This window comes from Sturnus vulgaris, chromosome 7 (genome assembly GCF_052056855.1).
Source record: "Sturnus vulgaris isolate bStuVul1 chromosome 7, bStuVul1.hap1, whole genome shotgun sequence".
NCBI lineage: Eukaryota > Metazoa > Chordata > Aves > Passeriformes > Sturnidae > Sturnus > Sturnus vulgaris.
The window spans coordinates 34160051-34176286 of record NC_142249.1 but is presented as its reverse complement, the minus strand read 5'-3'; the positions used below and the strand labels follow the sequence as shown (position 1 = coordinate 34176286).

Here is a 16236-nt window from a genome sequence, read left to right as displayed (position 1 = left end):
AATAACTGAACTAGTAATACTGTCCATTTAATTTCCTGTCCAAATGGAAAATATGACTGGTTGGAATTCTTCCCACCACAATTTTTGCTGCCATCTAATGAAGGCATCAGAGTACACTTCTGTCACTGCCAGTGGCACCATCAGCAATCCCAGAATAAAGTATTATAAACTAGTTCTGTACTCAAGGTGCTGAAAATCTTTTTGAACTCAAAGGATACAAATCCAGACAGGATGCTTTTATAGCTGAAGCTGTGCTGGGTGACAGGCCAAACACTCTGGATGTGATGCAGTGTAAGTGATGTAGAAAGCAATGCCTTTGTCACTGTTGGGGTTTGCTCTCAGGGTTTTGCTTCTATGACTTATCAGTCAGAAGTTGCCTCAATGTATTAAGCTTTAAAATATTTTAACATTTCCTCTAAATTGCCTTACTATTCAAATGTTTCATTTGACATTTGCAAAAAGCATTCATTAAAGTATAATTATGGAAAAAAACCCATTTAAAGGGGAAAAAATAACTAGTTTTGCACTTGCCAATACATGTTGTCAATTATATTGATTATTTATATATTAGTTTGGCCAGCATCTCTGATACACAAGTAAATCTAAATGAATTCATGATGTAGACTGAGTGATTAGTGCTGTGCCAGGGGAGCAGGTTCAGATCTGGTTTGAGACATGAGCCCTTCCCAGGTGCATGGTTTCCATCCTCCTCCCCTCTCTCTGTGCTCAGCCACACGTCTCAGCTCCTGCTTGCTCTCACAAGGGTGGATGCCACCCTGTCCTCTTCTTATTTTGCATGAAACTCAGGATTTTAGTAGGCACTGCATTTGTTGATTGCTACTTAGACGAGTTTACTTCACGTTTTTGCTATGTGAACCATATTCTTTTCTAAAATAAGTTATGTGTGAAATTCTGGAATTGATATGATTCTCTTAGTGTGTGTGATAAATAATCACATTATATGACATGTTTGATTATAATTGCACATAGTGAATAATTTAGTGTATGAACACTTATCAGACAGGTCGTAGAACTTCACAACAGGATGAGCATGCTCTTAAAAAGGATGAGTATTGTATTATACAAGCTTATAAGAAATCCTGACGTGGTCTACACAACGTAGCTAATATTTACAGTTTGTTAAATATTTGTAGGACTTTTTATTGCACTTAGAATTGGTGTGTGAACATTGTCTGATGAAATATGTAAAAATAAATGTTGTATAGAATTAGATGGCACATCACTTGAGCATTTAACTGTGTTAGGGTATGCTAGCACTGGACTGTTTATCCCCCTTCAAGTGTCTGTTTTACAAGTGAAAAATAAATGCAATAGAATCTCAGATACTAATTAGAAGTAGCATCTAGAAACCCAGAACTTGGAAATAACCCTGTGCTGGAAGATTTCAAAAACTTTTTGTCTTAAAAAGCTAGCAGGTTAGAAAAAAATGTGATGCAGATTGTTTATCACGTTATGCTTTATTTCCATTCCCTCGTGGTGTTTCAGAAGAAGAGTGTTTAACTGGCTATAAGACTGCAGAAGCGTGAGTGACAGCTTTTTGTCTTTTCACAGCTGAAAATAAAATTATATTTCATAGGTACTCCTGTAGGTGTTGCTTATTTACTGAAAATGAATATATTTTTCTTTGCTTTATATGTTGCATACTCCCGATATTTCTCCTAGAGGTAAGGAGAACAGTGATTAAGTCCTGAAGCAAGTGCCAGATCCAAGCTGTGCCAAACTTTGTCAGTGATGAGTTTCAAATATTTTGAAAGTTACAGTTTTCTCCCAGCTGCTTTCCTTGCTGTATGGAATAAGTAACCTGCTCTCTTGCCAAGAATTACTCTATTTTTTTTTTCTTTTAAGGGCTTCTCTCTCCCTTCTTTTCATCTCCCAAAACCAAATATGCCAAGCATGTCCTCATCACTGAGCACAGCCTCATAGTGCTGATATTTCACTCCAGGGAGCTTGGAAACTTTTCTTCTTCTGCTCTGCTGCTGAGTAAGGAATGTGAAAACTCTTTCTTGGACTCACTGGTATCAGGCCAAGGGTTCTTGGCATCTGCTTGAAATGAGACATCTATCCCCAAATACAGTAGCTATATTCTTCCTAGGAAATAGTTTCGTTTCTGGGAAGCTCCAATTCTGGGTTCTTTTCTTGGAGAAAAAAAGGTGGAATGCCTCTGTTTCTTGTTCAGGGCTGTGCATTGAAAGCTGATACAATGCTCTTTTTTTTTTTTTTTTTTTTTTTTTTTTTTTTTTTGGGTGGGGTCTAAGATGAGAGTAAATGTTTTATAGACAGTAATGCTGTCACTTCCTGTTGGGTTTCATGTTTAGGGAAAATGTCACAGCAGAAAAAGCAATGTTTCTCCTCTGTGCAGATTGAATATGTGTGATTTTATGAGGAGCATAGAAATTTATATGCACATCTTAATTAAATTATATAATAGAAATAGAGTATTTGGTCTTTGGATACATCCCTGGATCACATAACCTGTGTTTTTACCCTAACAGTGAATTGTTTCTGTGGCACAGACTGGATTCAGTCAGTTGAAGTGGGCACTCTGCAGAACAGAGCAGAATAGGCTCCAATTTCTGCCATCTCCTTAGTGTGTTTCACATTGCACTGTAAGATTAAATGGATTTCTTTTATTGATAATTCCCTCTAGGCATTATTATAGTGAAAAGTCTTTAAGTAAGGTGTTAATGGCATCCTACAGGGATTTGTTTTTTCTGTTTGTCAGCTCATAATATTATATCAAGAGCTATAGTGGATTCTGCACTGAAGTGTTTAAAGCAAGCCTGTGTGCTCTTTATTAAGGAAAACCCAACAGGAAATTACAGGCCTGGTGCCAGAATTGCAGGTCAAAATCCTGTAATCTTAGCTCTGAAAGAATTCAGGATAGAAGTACATAATGGGCTCTTTTGGCCCTGAAATCTGTGAATCTACTGCATAAAATGAATGCAATCTATTCTGCTTCCATCAGTTTGGTCCAGCCTTTATATACTTGGAATATATAATTTGGAAGACAATATAAAATTCATATACTTCATATGAATATGTTGAACTGCTAAGTGGCTTCCCTGTAGTGACTTAAATTTCAACCTGTAAACTAGAATAAGTTTGTCTTTGGAACTACTAAAAGTGATCTACAATTGGGAAATATGGGAGCATTTCTGTCTGTGTTTCAATTAGGTGCATGAAGGGTTTGTTTTTATAATTGCATGAAAAATGAAAATAACAAAATCTGTTTGACAATTTCACCATCAGGAAAATGTTTACTAAAGATGATAAAAATGAGTAAGTGTAAACAAATTTTAAATCCCTCATTTAGAAAGATGTTTAATATTCTTCCAAAGTGAAATGTATAGACGTGAAAATACGAATGTTCTGCCAAAGGCAAAGTTACAGCAAAACAAATTTTGCTCCTGCTAATGTATTTGGATCAGCCCTTTTTGCATGCCCTTATATCCTTGGTAATGGACTAGAGGAGAAAATGCAAGAATCGTCCTATTCAGACTTTCCTCATAACATAATAGTGCTTATTGTAGATCCATTTAATAATTGCTAATTATGAGCACCAGATATATATTTTTCAGCTATGGCACTCTATTTTATTCAATCCTTCCAGTTACTTTCCTCTTTTTTTATGGTACAAAAATGAAAAAAATCCAGACAGGAAAGTTAAATTTTGAGCAGAATATTTTCTATGTGTCCAAAGCAGTTATTGAGCAATTATGGACTTGCTTAATGAAGTTAGCATTTCAATGAAAAAATGACACTTTTTACTTCGGGAAAACTAGAAACTAATAAAATTAATAATAATGTTCATCTGAAAGGGTAGCCTAATTCAAATGGAAAATAAAAGCTGAATTGCTGCTTGAATTCTCTGATCAGAAGCAGCTAAGAGATGTAATTCCATTGAATGATTATTAGGATAAATGTGGAAACATAATTTAAATATTTATTCTTTGAAGCTCATGTATGACTAAAGCATGGAGAATAGGTCTGCTGTTTCACTTGCACATCATACCTGGAGGAGGCCTGTGCTCCTCCATTTGTTGGGAATGCTGTCAAATTGCCACTGAATGTTGGTGCTGGTTAAGAACAGTTGCTGGCTTGCCAAGAATGCCATTGTTCAACCTTTCCTTGATTTTCTTCCTCTTGTGCTATTCCCGTTCAGCTACAATGTGTTGTAAATTAATTGGAGAGATAAGCTGCACCAAATGTCCCTTACCAATGCATCACCTTTGTAATTTTGAAAGAAGGAAAGTGAAGCACATGATGATAATGTTAAGATAGAGACTTAATTGCTTGTGTCTCTTTCTATTTGGAACTGAGACTTCATCTCCGAGCCAAATAAAATCCATTGGCAAGTGCTCCAAAATGCAGTCAGAATCCTTTCCAGGCCAGTATGACAGGCTTAATGCTGATGTGTTTTGATCAGAAGGCTTGTTTGTGTGAGTTTGAGCTTACACCTGAGTTTTTGTTTCCATCCTGAGGATAAGACACTGTCCTAGGGAATTTCCACTCTACACCTTCTCCCTGGTCTCATGGAGTTTACCCAGAGCATGCCAGGCAGGGCAGGACCTGGGGCAAGGCAAGCACTGTCCTGGTGATGCTGCAGTCCCTGGCACTGCCTGTCCAATTCCCCACACTCCAGCAGAACAGTGGAATTACATGCACAGAGGAAACAATGGCATCCAAAATGAATGAATGCCAAAGCAAATTCTGCCAGTGTTTTCAAATGTTGGTGCCAAATCTGTGTTTCCATATCTATGCTGATTAGATACCTGCAAAATCACCATTTAATTTTCCAATTACCTGGCATGGTTATTTCCCAAGACCTTCAGTAGTAGGTGATGAATACATATGAAAACAACACCTAAATTGCTTTCATTTTGTGAGTTGAATTTAGATACATAGGTTTTAATACTTCTGGGCAAAAATTCTTAATTGCACATGTGACTCTTGAATCTGTAATTTTTATTCAAAGCACAGATGATTGATCAGTAGAAATAATTTAATGTAGACAAGTATTTAGGGTTCATAAAAAGATACAAATAAAATCACAAAACAATGCTTTGATGTGATATATATATATTACTGGGTGCATGATAATTCTTCTGAGCTAATGATCTCCATTTAATCAACATGTTGTTCCCGTAAATCAGAATGAGACTTGGAAGAAGCAAGCTAAATAACTGTGAACAAAAAGTTGCCTACCTGTGCTCACTTTTATAATAAAATACTTTGTCCTTCAGTAGTAGAAAATAAAACAAAAAATTCAGCATTGTCAGTGTACACCTGGCAGTCATACTCCATGACCCTGTGTGCCTTGGATGTGCTGTGCTGGGAGTGCCAGGCTCCCAGAGCTGGATTCCAGAGCTTGTTAAGGACATGTGGATATCATAGCTGAGATGTTTTCACTGCCCGAGCGTGGGGCTGGGCACTGAGCCACCAGCTCTGCCTGAGCCAGCTTGCTGAGATGCCCCCAAGGGGAAAAGAGGGAGCGAGAAAACTGCAGTCCTAGGCTGCTCCAGAGACTGGCCTTTTACTGGGATGTGCACACAGCCACTGGATTTTAATTTTCTCACTTGTTGGGCTCTTCTAGGAAATGCCAGTTGCATCTGGAGCCCTGCAGAAGTAGGGACGGTGGTGAGCCCTCAGGAGTGATTGTTTGGAAAGATTAGGGAGTTCACATTCCTATTGCAAGCTGAAATACTCACTTTTATTTGAGATTTGCAATTACATAGGAGTAGAGAAGCATATAAATCTCCCTTCATTGAAATGACTGTCTTCTCCAGAGTGTAGCCTTGCCAATTCAGCAGTCTGTGTGAAATCCAGCCTGGCCACTCTGCCGGATCCAGAGTGGAGTTGTCCGTGTTCCATCTGGCTTGGCTCAGCACAAAGGTCAACTCCCAAGGCTGCCAGAGGAGTGCTGCTGTGTTGTGGTACCTTATTATCCCTCTGGGGAAGAGGCTGGAATAGGATGTGTGACCGAAACGGGGAATTTGTTCCCTAATTTTCTCAGTAGTCCAGCGACATGTACGCTATTTGGACAGCAGCTGTCTGAGTCCATTGCCAAGCTGGCTCAGTAATGGCCCTTGGTGCAATGCAGGAGAGCAAAAACGTTTCCAAGTAGTTGGGAAAACTGAGGAGTTTTGTCAGAATTTTGGAGCTGGCAAAATAACAATGTTTGATGTTTCACTATCATGTAATGTGGGCTAAGAAAACTGAATTGTTGTTAGAAGCTTCACCACTCATCATCTTTAAAATATTTTAGCATTTTGTCTAATTTAGGATTTTGTCTAATTTGAAGGCTCTTTTTCTGTCTCTACCTATATGTCTCTGTAACCTACTTGTCTCTTTTTTTAACATAGAGAATGACTAAAGTGTAGGTACCCAGAGTTGTGTGGCACTGGAGCAATGATGTGGCCTAGAAGGAAGGCTCTGCCATAAATGCAGCCACTTCCCCTCCCTTCCTTTTGGTGCTGATTTACTGTTAATTGCATTTCAAACAAATTGGAATGGACTAATAGACTGAAGTCTATTATCCTAGCTTTTAACACAATGAAATCATGTTTAGTGCTTTGCTCTAAGGGGAGGAATGAATATCCCTGACATTTTCCTCCAAGTAATGACAGAGACACAGATGGAGATTTCTGCATTATGAATAGTGGGATGGGGAAAGCATCAGGAGGAATGGTAGAAACAGTCACATTTTGTGCTATAGTCCATCAACACATTTCTCTTTGGGTTAGATAACTGCCTCCCATTTATGCTGGCACACACTTAGATCTTTGTATTTACATTTATTTTTGTTAATTTACTTTGTAGCACTTTGACCAGTTGTGTTTTAAAATGAGGAAGACTTTTAATTCTATAGGAGAATAATTATGGCACAACTCTTATTTTCTTTCAACTTTTTCTAATTGTTAGACAACTCCTTAAACAATGTCAACACCTTGCTTGGAGATTTTGGAAAGCTGAAGCTCAGATGTAGCTGTGTTATTCTGAGTGTGCTCTTGAAACAGAAAATGAGACAGACCCTGCTGGAGCAGCCTTGATTTGGGAAGTTTTGAGTGAGCAGATCCATGTAAAGGTGCTATGCTCACTCCCAAGCAGAGTACCAGGGGAGTAGAAGAAAACTGCATGATGGTTTGTTCCTCCAGGAAGATTGGAGAAGAAATAGATTCAACAAGCTTCTGCTGCTCCATGCCAGGGATAGCAGGACCAAAGCCCTCAAGCAGTTACAATCTAAGTTATGATAAACTTCTAGGAAAAACTTGGAAAATTCTAAATAAGAACAGCTTCCCATTACCATGGCAATACATAGTAGAGGAATATATGGTTTAGTTTTGCTGTGAAGACTGAGCTGACAGCACATCTGGATTGCACAACATGTCTGAGTGGAGCTCCAGGACAGTCTCTGCAGCTTTATTCAGCTGCATTCTCTGTGGTCACCTGCATTTCAATTTATCTGCCTCTATCTTTGTTGTCTTTGAAGTAATTCCCTTGTGTTTCCATCTTTCCAACATGTCTAGAAATGAATTAGGCAGCACACAGTGGTGTTCTTCCAGCTGAGCTTGTCACAGACATTACAACCTGTGGCTGCTGGTCACTGTCCTCCTTATTGCCCCCCACAGCTCTGCAGTGAATGTTTCCTCATCTGCTTCAGTTTAAACTCCAGAGGCTTGGCTCTACTGCACTATATATTTCACTGTTGAGGTTTTTTTTGTTTCTTTTTCTTTTTTTCTTTTTCTTGTAAATTAATCCCCTAGTGGATTTGTTAATATTCAGGAGCTGTCTGGTTCCTCTGTTCTGTCTGAAATGAGCATGGGGATAGTGTGATAGTGAGGCATGATCCTGTGCAGTTGCATGACAGGTAAGAAATTGATTTCATAAATGAATATTGGCTGTTGAGCAGAGTTGAAGATTTTAATACCTCGATATGCTAAAGGGACTGGGACCACTGAAAATTGGCATGAATTGAGCTTGACTTGCTCTGCAAACCAGTGACCAGATTAGGAGAAGAGGAAGATACATTGAGTATGGAGGAAATTTGAATTTTCTAGGTCAATCCATGCCTGGGCACTTCATTCTGAGGTTCAAGAAGGAAGGAATAGCAGAGCTAATTCATTTGTGCCTGGCAGGGTGCTGCTCTCACTCTGCCACCTCCATTCCTGTAGATACTGCACTGTAAGATCTCAGTCTGGTTTTTGGTTTGTTTGCACTGGGCATAGATGGGAAAGGGAAGTAGAGATCAGAAAGAACAGGAATCGCCTGTGTGTACAACTTTGCAAGCCATTTTGAATAGGAAATATACATATACTAAAGGATTGTCTGGAGGAGTACACTCCAAGAGTACATTGCATTGTAAAACTATTGCAGAATAATTTTTGTCTTGAGAGCATTACTAACAGCCTAAACTTTTAGAAGAGCAGTGGAAATCTTGCTCAGCTTACACATGACTTTACTAACATATTGAAATTTGGTCTGTATCTCTAATATCTTTGTAAATGACTATTTTATTTAATTAGTAAACACTTCATTAGACAAAGAATTGTCTAGCACCCTCTGTTTATTAAATCAGAAAGCATTCTCTATTTTAATTAGCATGACATTTTCTATAATCAATTTGATGAAATGCCGTCTGCAGTTCTAATAATACTGTGTACAGCAGAGGCTGATTGACATATGTGTTGACTGCAAGGTATCAACCTTCTTGCAGGTTTGCATTTGAAAAAACATGAAATATAAAGAAGAGGAGGACTCTGACTTGCTAATGCTGCTGTTTGTGCTGCAAAGCAGAATTTTAGCTAAACAAACCAAAACTTAGTAAATATTTTCAGTGGGAAAACAAGCATTAACAATCTTCAGGTTAACACTGTCAGCAATTTCAGAAGAGTACCCTGAGGCCTCCTTATTCTAGATACTATGGAAGAGATTTTCAGCATTGCCTGAATTATTTCCTTCTCTTTCCTTCACTTTTTAGACACTGCTTGCTCTCTCAAGACTGGTTGATAAATTGCCTTAATACCCAGTGGTTTCTATGCACAAAACTGCCTGAGTGCTGATCTCCTTTGGGCAATTAGCTTAGGCTAAGATTTACAGTGCTCTGTGCAAATAACCAGCAATTAGCAGCCTGTGTATCTTCTTTATAAATCAGGGTTTTTTTTTCAAACTCTTCACTATCAGTATTATTAAATTCTAAACCACTTTTGAGCCAGGTTCAAGCTCAAGTTAATCCAAGGTCCAAGTTGGTCTTGGCCTGTATCCATTGAAATTGATAGAGCCACCCAAGTTTCTCTCAGGACCTACCATGAAATAAGCTTTATTATCAACAAGTAATAAAAATTTAGCAAATATTTTCCTAAACTACTTTTGTTTGGCATACAAAATGTACATTAACTGTACTGTGAATTTAGTAAGAATTAGGTTTTTTTACACTGAAAGAAGTGCTGTTGATTCTGTTGCTCCTTGTCATTGCTAACAGCTGCAGAGATTATTCACGTTAATCTCAGTGAACATGATGACAATGTCGATTTGCAGGCTAAGCAGGTTTTAGTTTTATAATGAGCTTGGGTTGCCACGATGGCTGTTCGAGGCTAAAGAATAACTCCATGTGTATTCATAGGTCAAAAATCATCACTTAAAACCTCGGAGAAAGGAATAGACTAGGTAGAAATGCAAGTCCTGCCTGGCTAAGGTGAAATATGCACAGAATAGTGGAGGTTCAGATTCAGTAATCTTCTAAGTCCTGTGGCTTTAGTGAGCCTGTGATGCTTCTCTATATTTTCATAAATTCTTAAAGGTCATCCAGGTCAGGATTCCTGCTTTTATACTTTATCAAGGAAGACACAATCGCTCCTGAAGCTGTTGGGTCTTTCCAAGATAACTTCAGTTGACTGATGATGTCTCATATCCCTATTGGTCTGCAATCTCTTGTAAAATATCCCAGATTTAGAAACCTGCAGAAATGACAAAACATTTCACATCCCCTTTGCTCCTTCACATGAAGGACACAGCTCCCTTCTCTTGACTTGCTGCTGAATTGTGCAATAGCACCTGTGCCAACATCTTAAGGCACTCAGGAAAACTCTTGGAGTTACTCCATGGGAGAGAGAGAATAAATGTGATAAGCAGCCTGGAGCTTTTTGTGTCACAGGTCTAAAGATGAAAATACCACCACTAAAAGAGGAAAACTTCCAATTAATCAAAGTTAGATCAATATTGATGTGAAAGTGAATAGAACACTGGACTAAAATTCAAGAGACTTGAAAGTATGTGGTAGTGTGTCCTTTCAACAAAGTCTATGTAATTGAAATAACAAGATGAGTTGCTTAATTTCAGTGACAAGTGAACCTAGAGTTTATACCCTTCAAATAAACCACCACCATTCAGTGTCTGCTGCCAGAAAGTTAAATCATTGAAGGCCATGTAGACCCTGGGCCAAATTCTTGCACAGGAACAATTCAGGGATTGATTTGCAATGATGGGGATGTATTTAAGGATGGAAGTTATTCCATTTGCTCCCTAAACAATACAGGATTTTTCATTAGGATTTACAAGGGCCTGGGGGTTTTTTTTTTGGTTCATGTGAACGTACCATGTGTAACTGTGAGGGCTACACAGGAATTCTGTAGCATTTAGGACATGGTAGCCTGTTGTCAATTCAATCAATGGGGGTAAATTCAATAAATGGAGGTAAAGAAATTATTGCAAAATTGATGGGGGTCAAGCTGCTTGTCAAGTAGGAAAAGTTTTGCATTGATTTCTTTTCATTTTATGATAGTTTGCCTGTACTTTGACATTCCCTAGAACAATTTGTATTATGCCAGGCCCAGTATAGACTGCATTTCCTGCCAGCTCATACTCTGATCTTAAACAAAAACCCTAGGAGTGTTGAACCTAAACCAGAAACAATAGTCTTAGTGAATCTATTTAGAAGAAATACTGCTTTAATTTTTAAAAATGCTTGAGATTATCATGGTACTGTACTTATGTAATAGTGCTGTCACTAAGTGCTATATTTATATTTTTCATATATACATCCAAACTGTAATTTAAAATGTATGGATTAACCATTTCAGCAGAATGTATATTCGATGTTCTTTGCCTAGAGATAGGGCAAATGATGAAAATACTTACTTTTAAAAACATACAATAACTTAAGAGTCTGGATATTTAGCCTGCAATGATAAAATAAATTAACATTGGCTCTGCAACTAGTACAATTCTATATGAGGATGTTGCTGATTAAGGTGAATTTATTCTGCTGTGACAATCCCAGAATTTTGAATTTGTTTTCATGTAATATTTTATTTAATGTTGCATTCTTTGTGAAAGCCAAATAAGTCGTAGAGAACCTGTTGAGCATCAAATTGTCCTGCAGAGATGTGTGTCCACTAGGCAGCCTCCTTCTCTGTCAGCCTTAAAAGCAAGGTCAAAATCAAGTTGGAATCAATTCTTCCCAAAGATAGCTCTATATAATAACCCTGTCTACCTCTTTATTTTTTTTACTGATAGTGTTTTTAGTCCTCCTAATGTGTTTCTCATTAATTCTGTTTAATGTAAGCTTTGGATGTCATAAAATAAATCAAATACCTTGGACAAAAACTCAATACACAGTTTCAGCAGAGTTGCCTCTATCAAATATAGCACTCTGATTTTTTTTAACAAGATCTCTGTTCTGTAAAGTACTATTAGTTGTTAATTATATTGCCAGACACTATTTTTGTGGGAAGAATGCTGGATTTCTCGTGTCATTATTTTATTTGGTACTGATGTCAGGATGTTATGTACAGACCCTTGGTTGTCATGCTTTAGCAAAACAGAATAAACTAATCAGTTATTCAATGTTCTGGAGTTTCCAAACTTTTAAGAAATTTGAGAACTATTATAACTAGGAAATTTTCAATCAGTTGTTTTTAAAACTATTTTTGTGTGCATCATCCAGGGCTTGTGTCTTGATAACACTTTTTTTTTTCAGAGGCTTCCTCATGTTCTCCTTTGCTTAAGACAGAGTGCTTTTTATTCTAGTGATGTCCTCAGATCAATAATATGTCTCTTCAGGGCTGCAATTTGTGCCCAGCTGAGAGCTTTTCACATAATACTAGTGTTTGTTTCAAATTAAATGAGAATTTCTTTGAAGTAAGAACTCTACTTCTCTGAATGTCTTTGTGAAGTGTCAGAGGTCCCTGAACCTCCTTGTGGTGAAGGCATCAAGATAATAAACAAAACAAAACCATCAGCTGTGCAAATGGATGAGGCTAAGGACTAGGAATTGTTATCTTTTGTAGAATTTCTGACTCTAGGTAACAGAAATTTAAAAAAACCCATGTTTATGGCTCTTAGTTGACATTGGAGCTATCAGTGAAAAGAATCATCGTTATGTGGTGTGACCATAAATATCACATTATCCAGCCTGAAAAAATCCTGGTTGGAATGGGACTTCCATATTAATTACTATGATTACTTTTGAAGGCTGTTGTGCTCTGTGTTTACATGGAATTTTCATATCATCTTTTACCTGCAAACCTCCATACATTTTGCAAGCATTCATTTGATTTATGCACTTCAGGTGTTAACTATGGAATCCAATTTAAGAGAGAGGTATAATTACTGTCCAGTAAAGCCTGGCTTTTCAAGAGGTCTGACTCAGTTTTCTGTTCTGATTGACTGAGTAAATTTTCTTCTAACTTTAGAACAAAGGCGTTCATTTATGTCTTTCACAGTATTTGCCATTCCAAATGTTGTTTCACACCTTGTGAAGGACTTGCCAGAAGAGTCTAAGGACTATGTATTTTATTTGTGGGCCTCTTAGAGATTTTAAGGGAAAGTTCTTTTTTTTTTTTTGAGTGAATTGGTTTTGGTAGGATTAGTTAATGAGGCACAATGCTATAATTCCTATTAGCAAATGACATGTAGGAGAGTAGATAAATGAGGAGGAGTAACATTCTGTACTTGTTTGGATTTGGGCAGCACATTGTCACCTGTGGGGTCACAATGCATGGCTTGGAGCACTGCTGTTCAGTGTCTCTGGGTTATTTATTTATGCCATTTCTCACAATATGGTTCAATCATAAAGACGGACAGCACTTTAGCCAGACAGCTTCATTTTTTCTGTAATACTCAGCACCATGATCCAGTGTCATTGGAGAGTTCCAATGCTGGGGTTCCTAAAAGAAAACATGCAAAATAGCCTAAAGGAGCTGCAGAACCGTGTTATGTAATTGGTAACCTGAAACCAAATAACTGTCTATGAGCTGCTGTTCATTTTATTTAAAATGAATATTTGAAATATTTTCTCTTTAAAAGGAGCTGCTGTTAATTCCACAGTTCACAATCTGATTTGCCTTCCTAAACAGCAGCTCTAATGATATTGTCCTAAACTCCATCAATCCCACTCCATTTCCCAGCCATGGTCCTAAAATAGCTTAGTAAGCTCTTCAAATGAGGCTTCATTAATTTTACAGAACATACCAGAGGACATTCACTAGTGCTGTATGTCTCGAGTTCCTGTGGAGTCAATTAAAATTGAGCTACATTTTTCTGAATAAGTGAAGCATTTTTTTTATAACATAACCTTTTTCTCCAGTCATGTTTACTCCCACTTCATAACATTCAGGGATCTGTTATGAATTTCTCAGACATTACTGAGGATCAGGGAAGTTCTTTTGTGTTTCCTTTAGGCTTAATTTAGAACTTTTCCTATGCTTTTTACATTATTATAATAAAATTGTTTCATTTAATTAAGTAGAAGTCTCTTACATGGGTTTTAAATAATCTGAGAGAATCAGCACAATAAAATTCAGTATTCTGTGGCCTATCATGAAGCACACAGAATATGGACTGTCTTAAAATAGTCATAACTTTGTCCTGCCAGTCATCAGAAATACAGACCAGTACAGAAGTTTTGTAGGAATCACTTCTAAGGAGATGTGAACATGATGTCCAACAAAATCCTTTGGTTTTTTGCAAAACTTTACTTTAGTATATGGCCAAAATCTAGATGTATTGAATGAGGTGAGCATTCTATAGGGCATAAACTGGTAATTTTGAAGCTCATGAGGCAAATCAGCAGAACTTGTTTGTGTGTTGTAGTAAGGATACTCTAATTAATTTAACATGCTGGTTCTCTCTGCAGATGTATTAAATTCTCAGTGTGTTTGCTAACTGCTTATTTCTTTGTCATTGCAGATACAGCAGTGGTGTATAAAACCAGGAATGGACATGTTGTTGAACTGAATGTAGAAACAAATACAACTACTTTATTACTGGAAAACACAACTTTTGTAAGTAATATATATTATCTGCTTCTTTCTCAGTGGAAGTCTGCTAACATTTTTTTCTTGTAACAGGAGGGAGAGAGTACATCATATAAAGGTTAGAGGAGATATGTTCATAACCTAGACTATATCGCATATAAATGAAAAATATAATCCATTCCTTTGTCAATGAATGATTTCTGAATGAAGTTATTTGTTATTTTATTCAACCTACGTGTAAATAACCAAGATGTTGGAGGTTTTGCTCTTGGTTGTGCTTTGTTCAGACCATCTGAAAGATGGATTGTGCTTGGCATGTGTGCTGGGGAATCTACCAGTGATGTCTATTAAGAAAAAATATTTCATAAAAGGTGGGAATGCTACTTCAATGTTGAGAGTTTTTCACTATTAGAAAAGGGGGAAATTGTTCAAGATTCATAGGAATATTTTCCTTAAGGGAAATAAATATTAAAAATGTCATGTTAATCTCTGGTTTAGTTGTTTCTCTGTGCTTTATTGGCAGATTAGATGATTGGGGATTATTCCTCTTGACCAGTAAATGATATATACATTAATGGTCTCTAGCAGTAATTACTAAGAAGTATTTTAATACTTTAGTCTGCATTTTCTTTTGCTTTGCTTGCCACTGTTATTCTCAGGGATACCACTCACATTCCATCCTGTAGTTCTCATTTATCAGGGTTTTGCAGCATAATTGTGTGGCTTGTCAATCTTTCCTCATAAATACTCCTTGCAGACCACTGGCTGTTATTGTTAATCCCTGTACTTTTAATTTAATAAAATCTTTTACACCTGCAGACTCAAAAGGATGATTCATTTTCATCAGCACTCTTTGGCATAGGCTGATTTTATTCCTGGTCTGTTCCTGGCCTTTGCTGATAGAGATTCCTATTTTCAAAGCATAAAGCCTCAGGTGACCTTTAACTTCTCTCTCCTGAAGAAAAGAAAGAAGAGAGTAGAACTTCAGGAGAAAGAATTTGGTGCTGATTTCCTAGGTCAGTGTAAAGATGGAGGAGGATGGAGGAGAGAATTATATTTTAATGTGTGTGTGACTCCCCTTCTGTGAGCTGCACCCTTCCATATGCTGGTTTGTGCCTCAGGGTACATCTTAGCCCAAAAAAGGCTGTCAGACACAATTAAAAGTGGGTGGAAGGGTGAATTTGTGTCAAGTACAAACCCTGACGTATTAAGAAGTGTTGGAGTCAGTAAGCCAAGGGTCTCTGAATCCTTCAGAGAGAGATCAGAATGCAGGGATTGAATTAAAGGCTTTGGATGGTATGAGTACGTGAATAGATGGAATGGGTAAGTGAATAGATGGAATGGGTAAGTGAATAGATGGAGTGAATAAGTAAGTGGAATAAGTTTTAAGTGCTTTTAGTGAGCAAAAGGTCTTAGATGCCTGAGAAGTAGTACATGTTCTGGTGAAGGTTGAAAAACATGCTAGTGTTTCCTTCGAGGCTCCAAGAACCCAGTTTCAGACATAATAGAGTTAAGAATATTGCTTACATTTTTCAGTTAGAACAAGATAGGCCATGTACATAGTCTATACATAGCCTGGTGTGCTAAGAAACCAGAATTCTAATGGGTTAAGGAGTAGTGGTCCAAGTTTGTGTCTCAGCTAGTTGGAAAGTTTCTCTAAAAGAACATGCATTAGGGAGAGCTGATGCTCTATGCCATGGCTTTGTGCCATGTGCATTTTGACACTTGCATTTTGCCATTGCTTTTATGCCATGTGCTTTTGCCACTGCTTTGCTTTGTTTTTGCCTTTGAGATTGATGTGCTTCTACAATAAATAACTTTATAGCAACTATTAACTTGCTTGGCTTTTTAAAGAAGAACATAACCCGACAGTGTGGGTGCCTCCAAGCTCCTGGAGGTCCACAAAACCTCACAAAGAAGCACTTTCCCTGTTACCCATTTATTCAAGAGTGTGTGAGCACTT

General features: G+C 37.5%; 1 protein-coding gene across 3 annotated transcripts in view; it reads left to right on the top strand.

Annotated features, from left to right (window-relative positions):
• DPP10 (dipeptidyl peptidase like 10) overlaps positions 1-16236 on the top strand; it is a 428896-nt gene that overhangs the window by 290077 nt on the left and 122583 nt on the right. For all 3 annotated transcript variants that reach the window (XM_014870838.2, XM_088168348.1, XM_088168347.1), the window contains exon 4: positions 14206-14300. In XM_014870838.2, coding sequence (XP_014726324.2) covers positions 14206-14300 — 95 coding nt within the window. The remainder of the gene's footprint in view (positions 1-14205; positions 14301-16236) is intronic.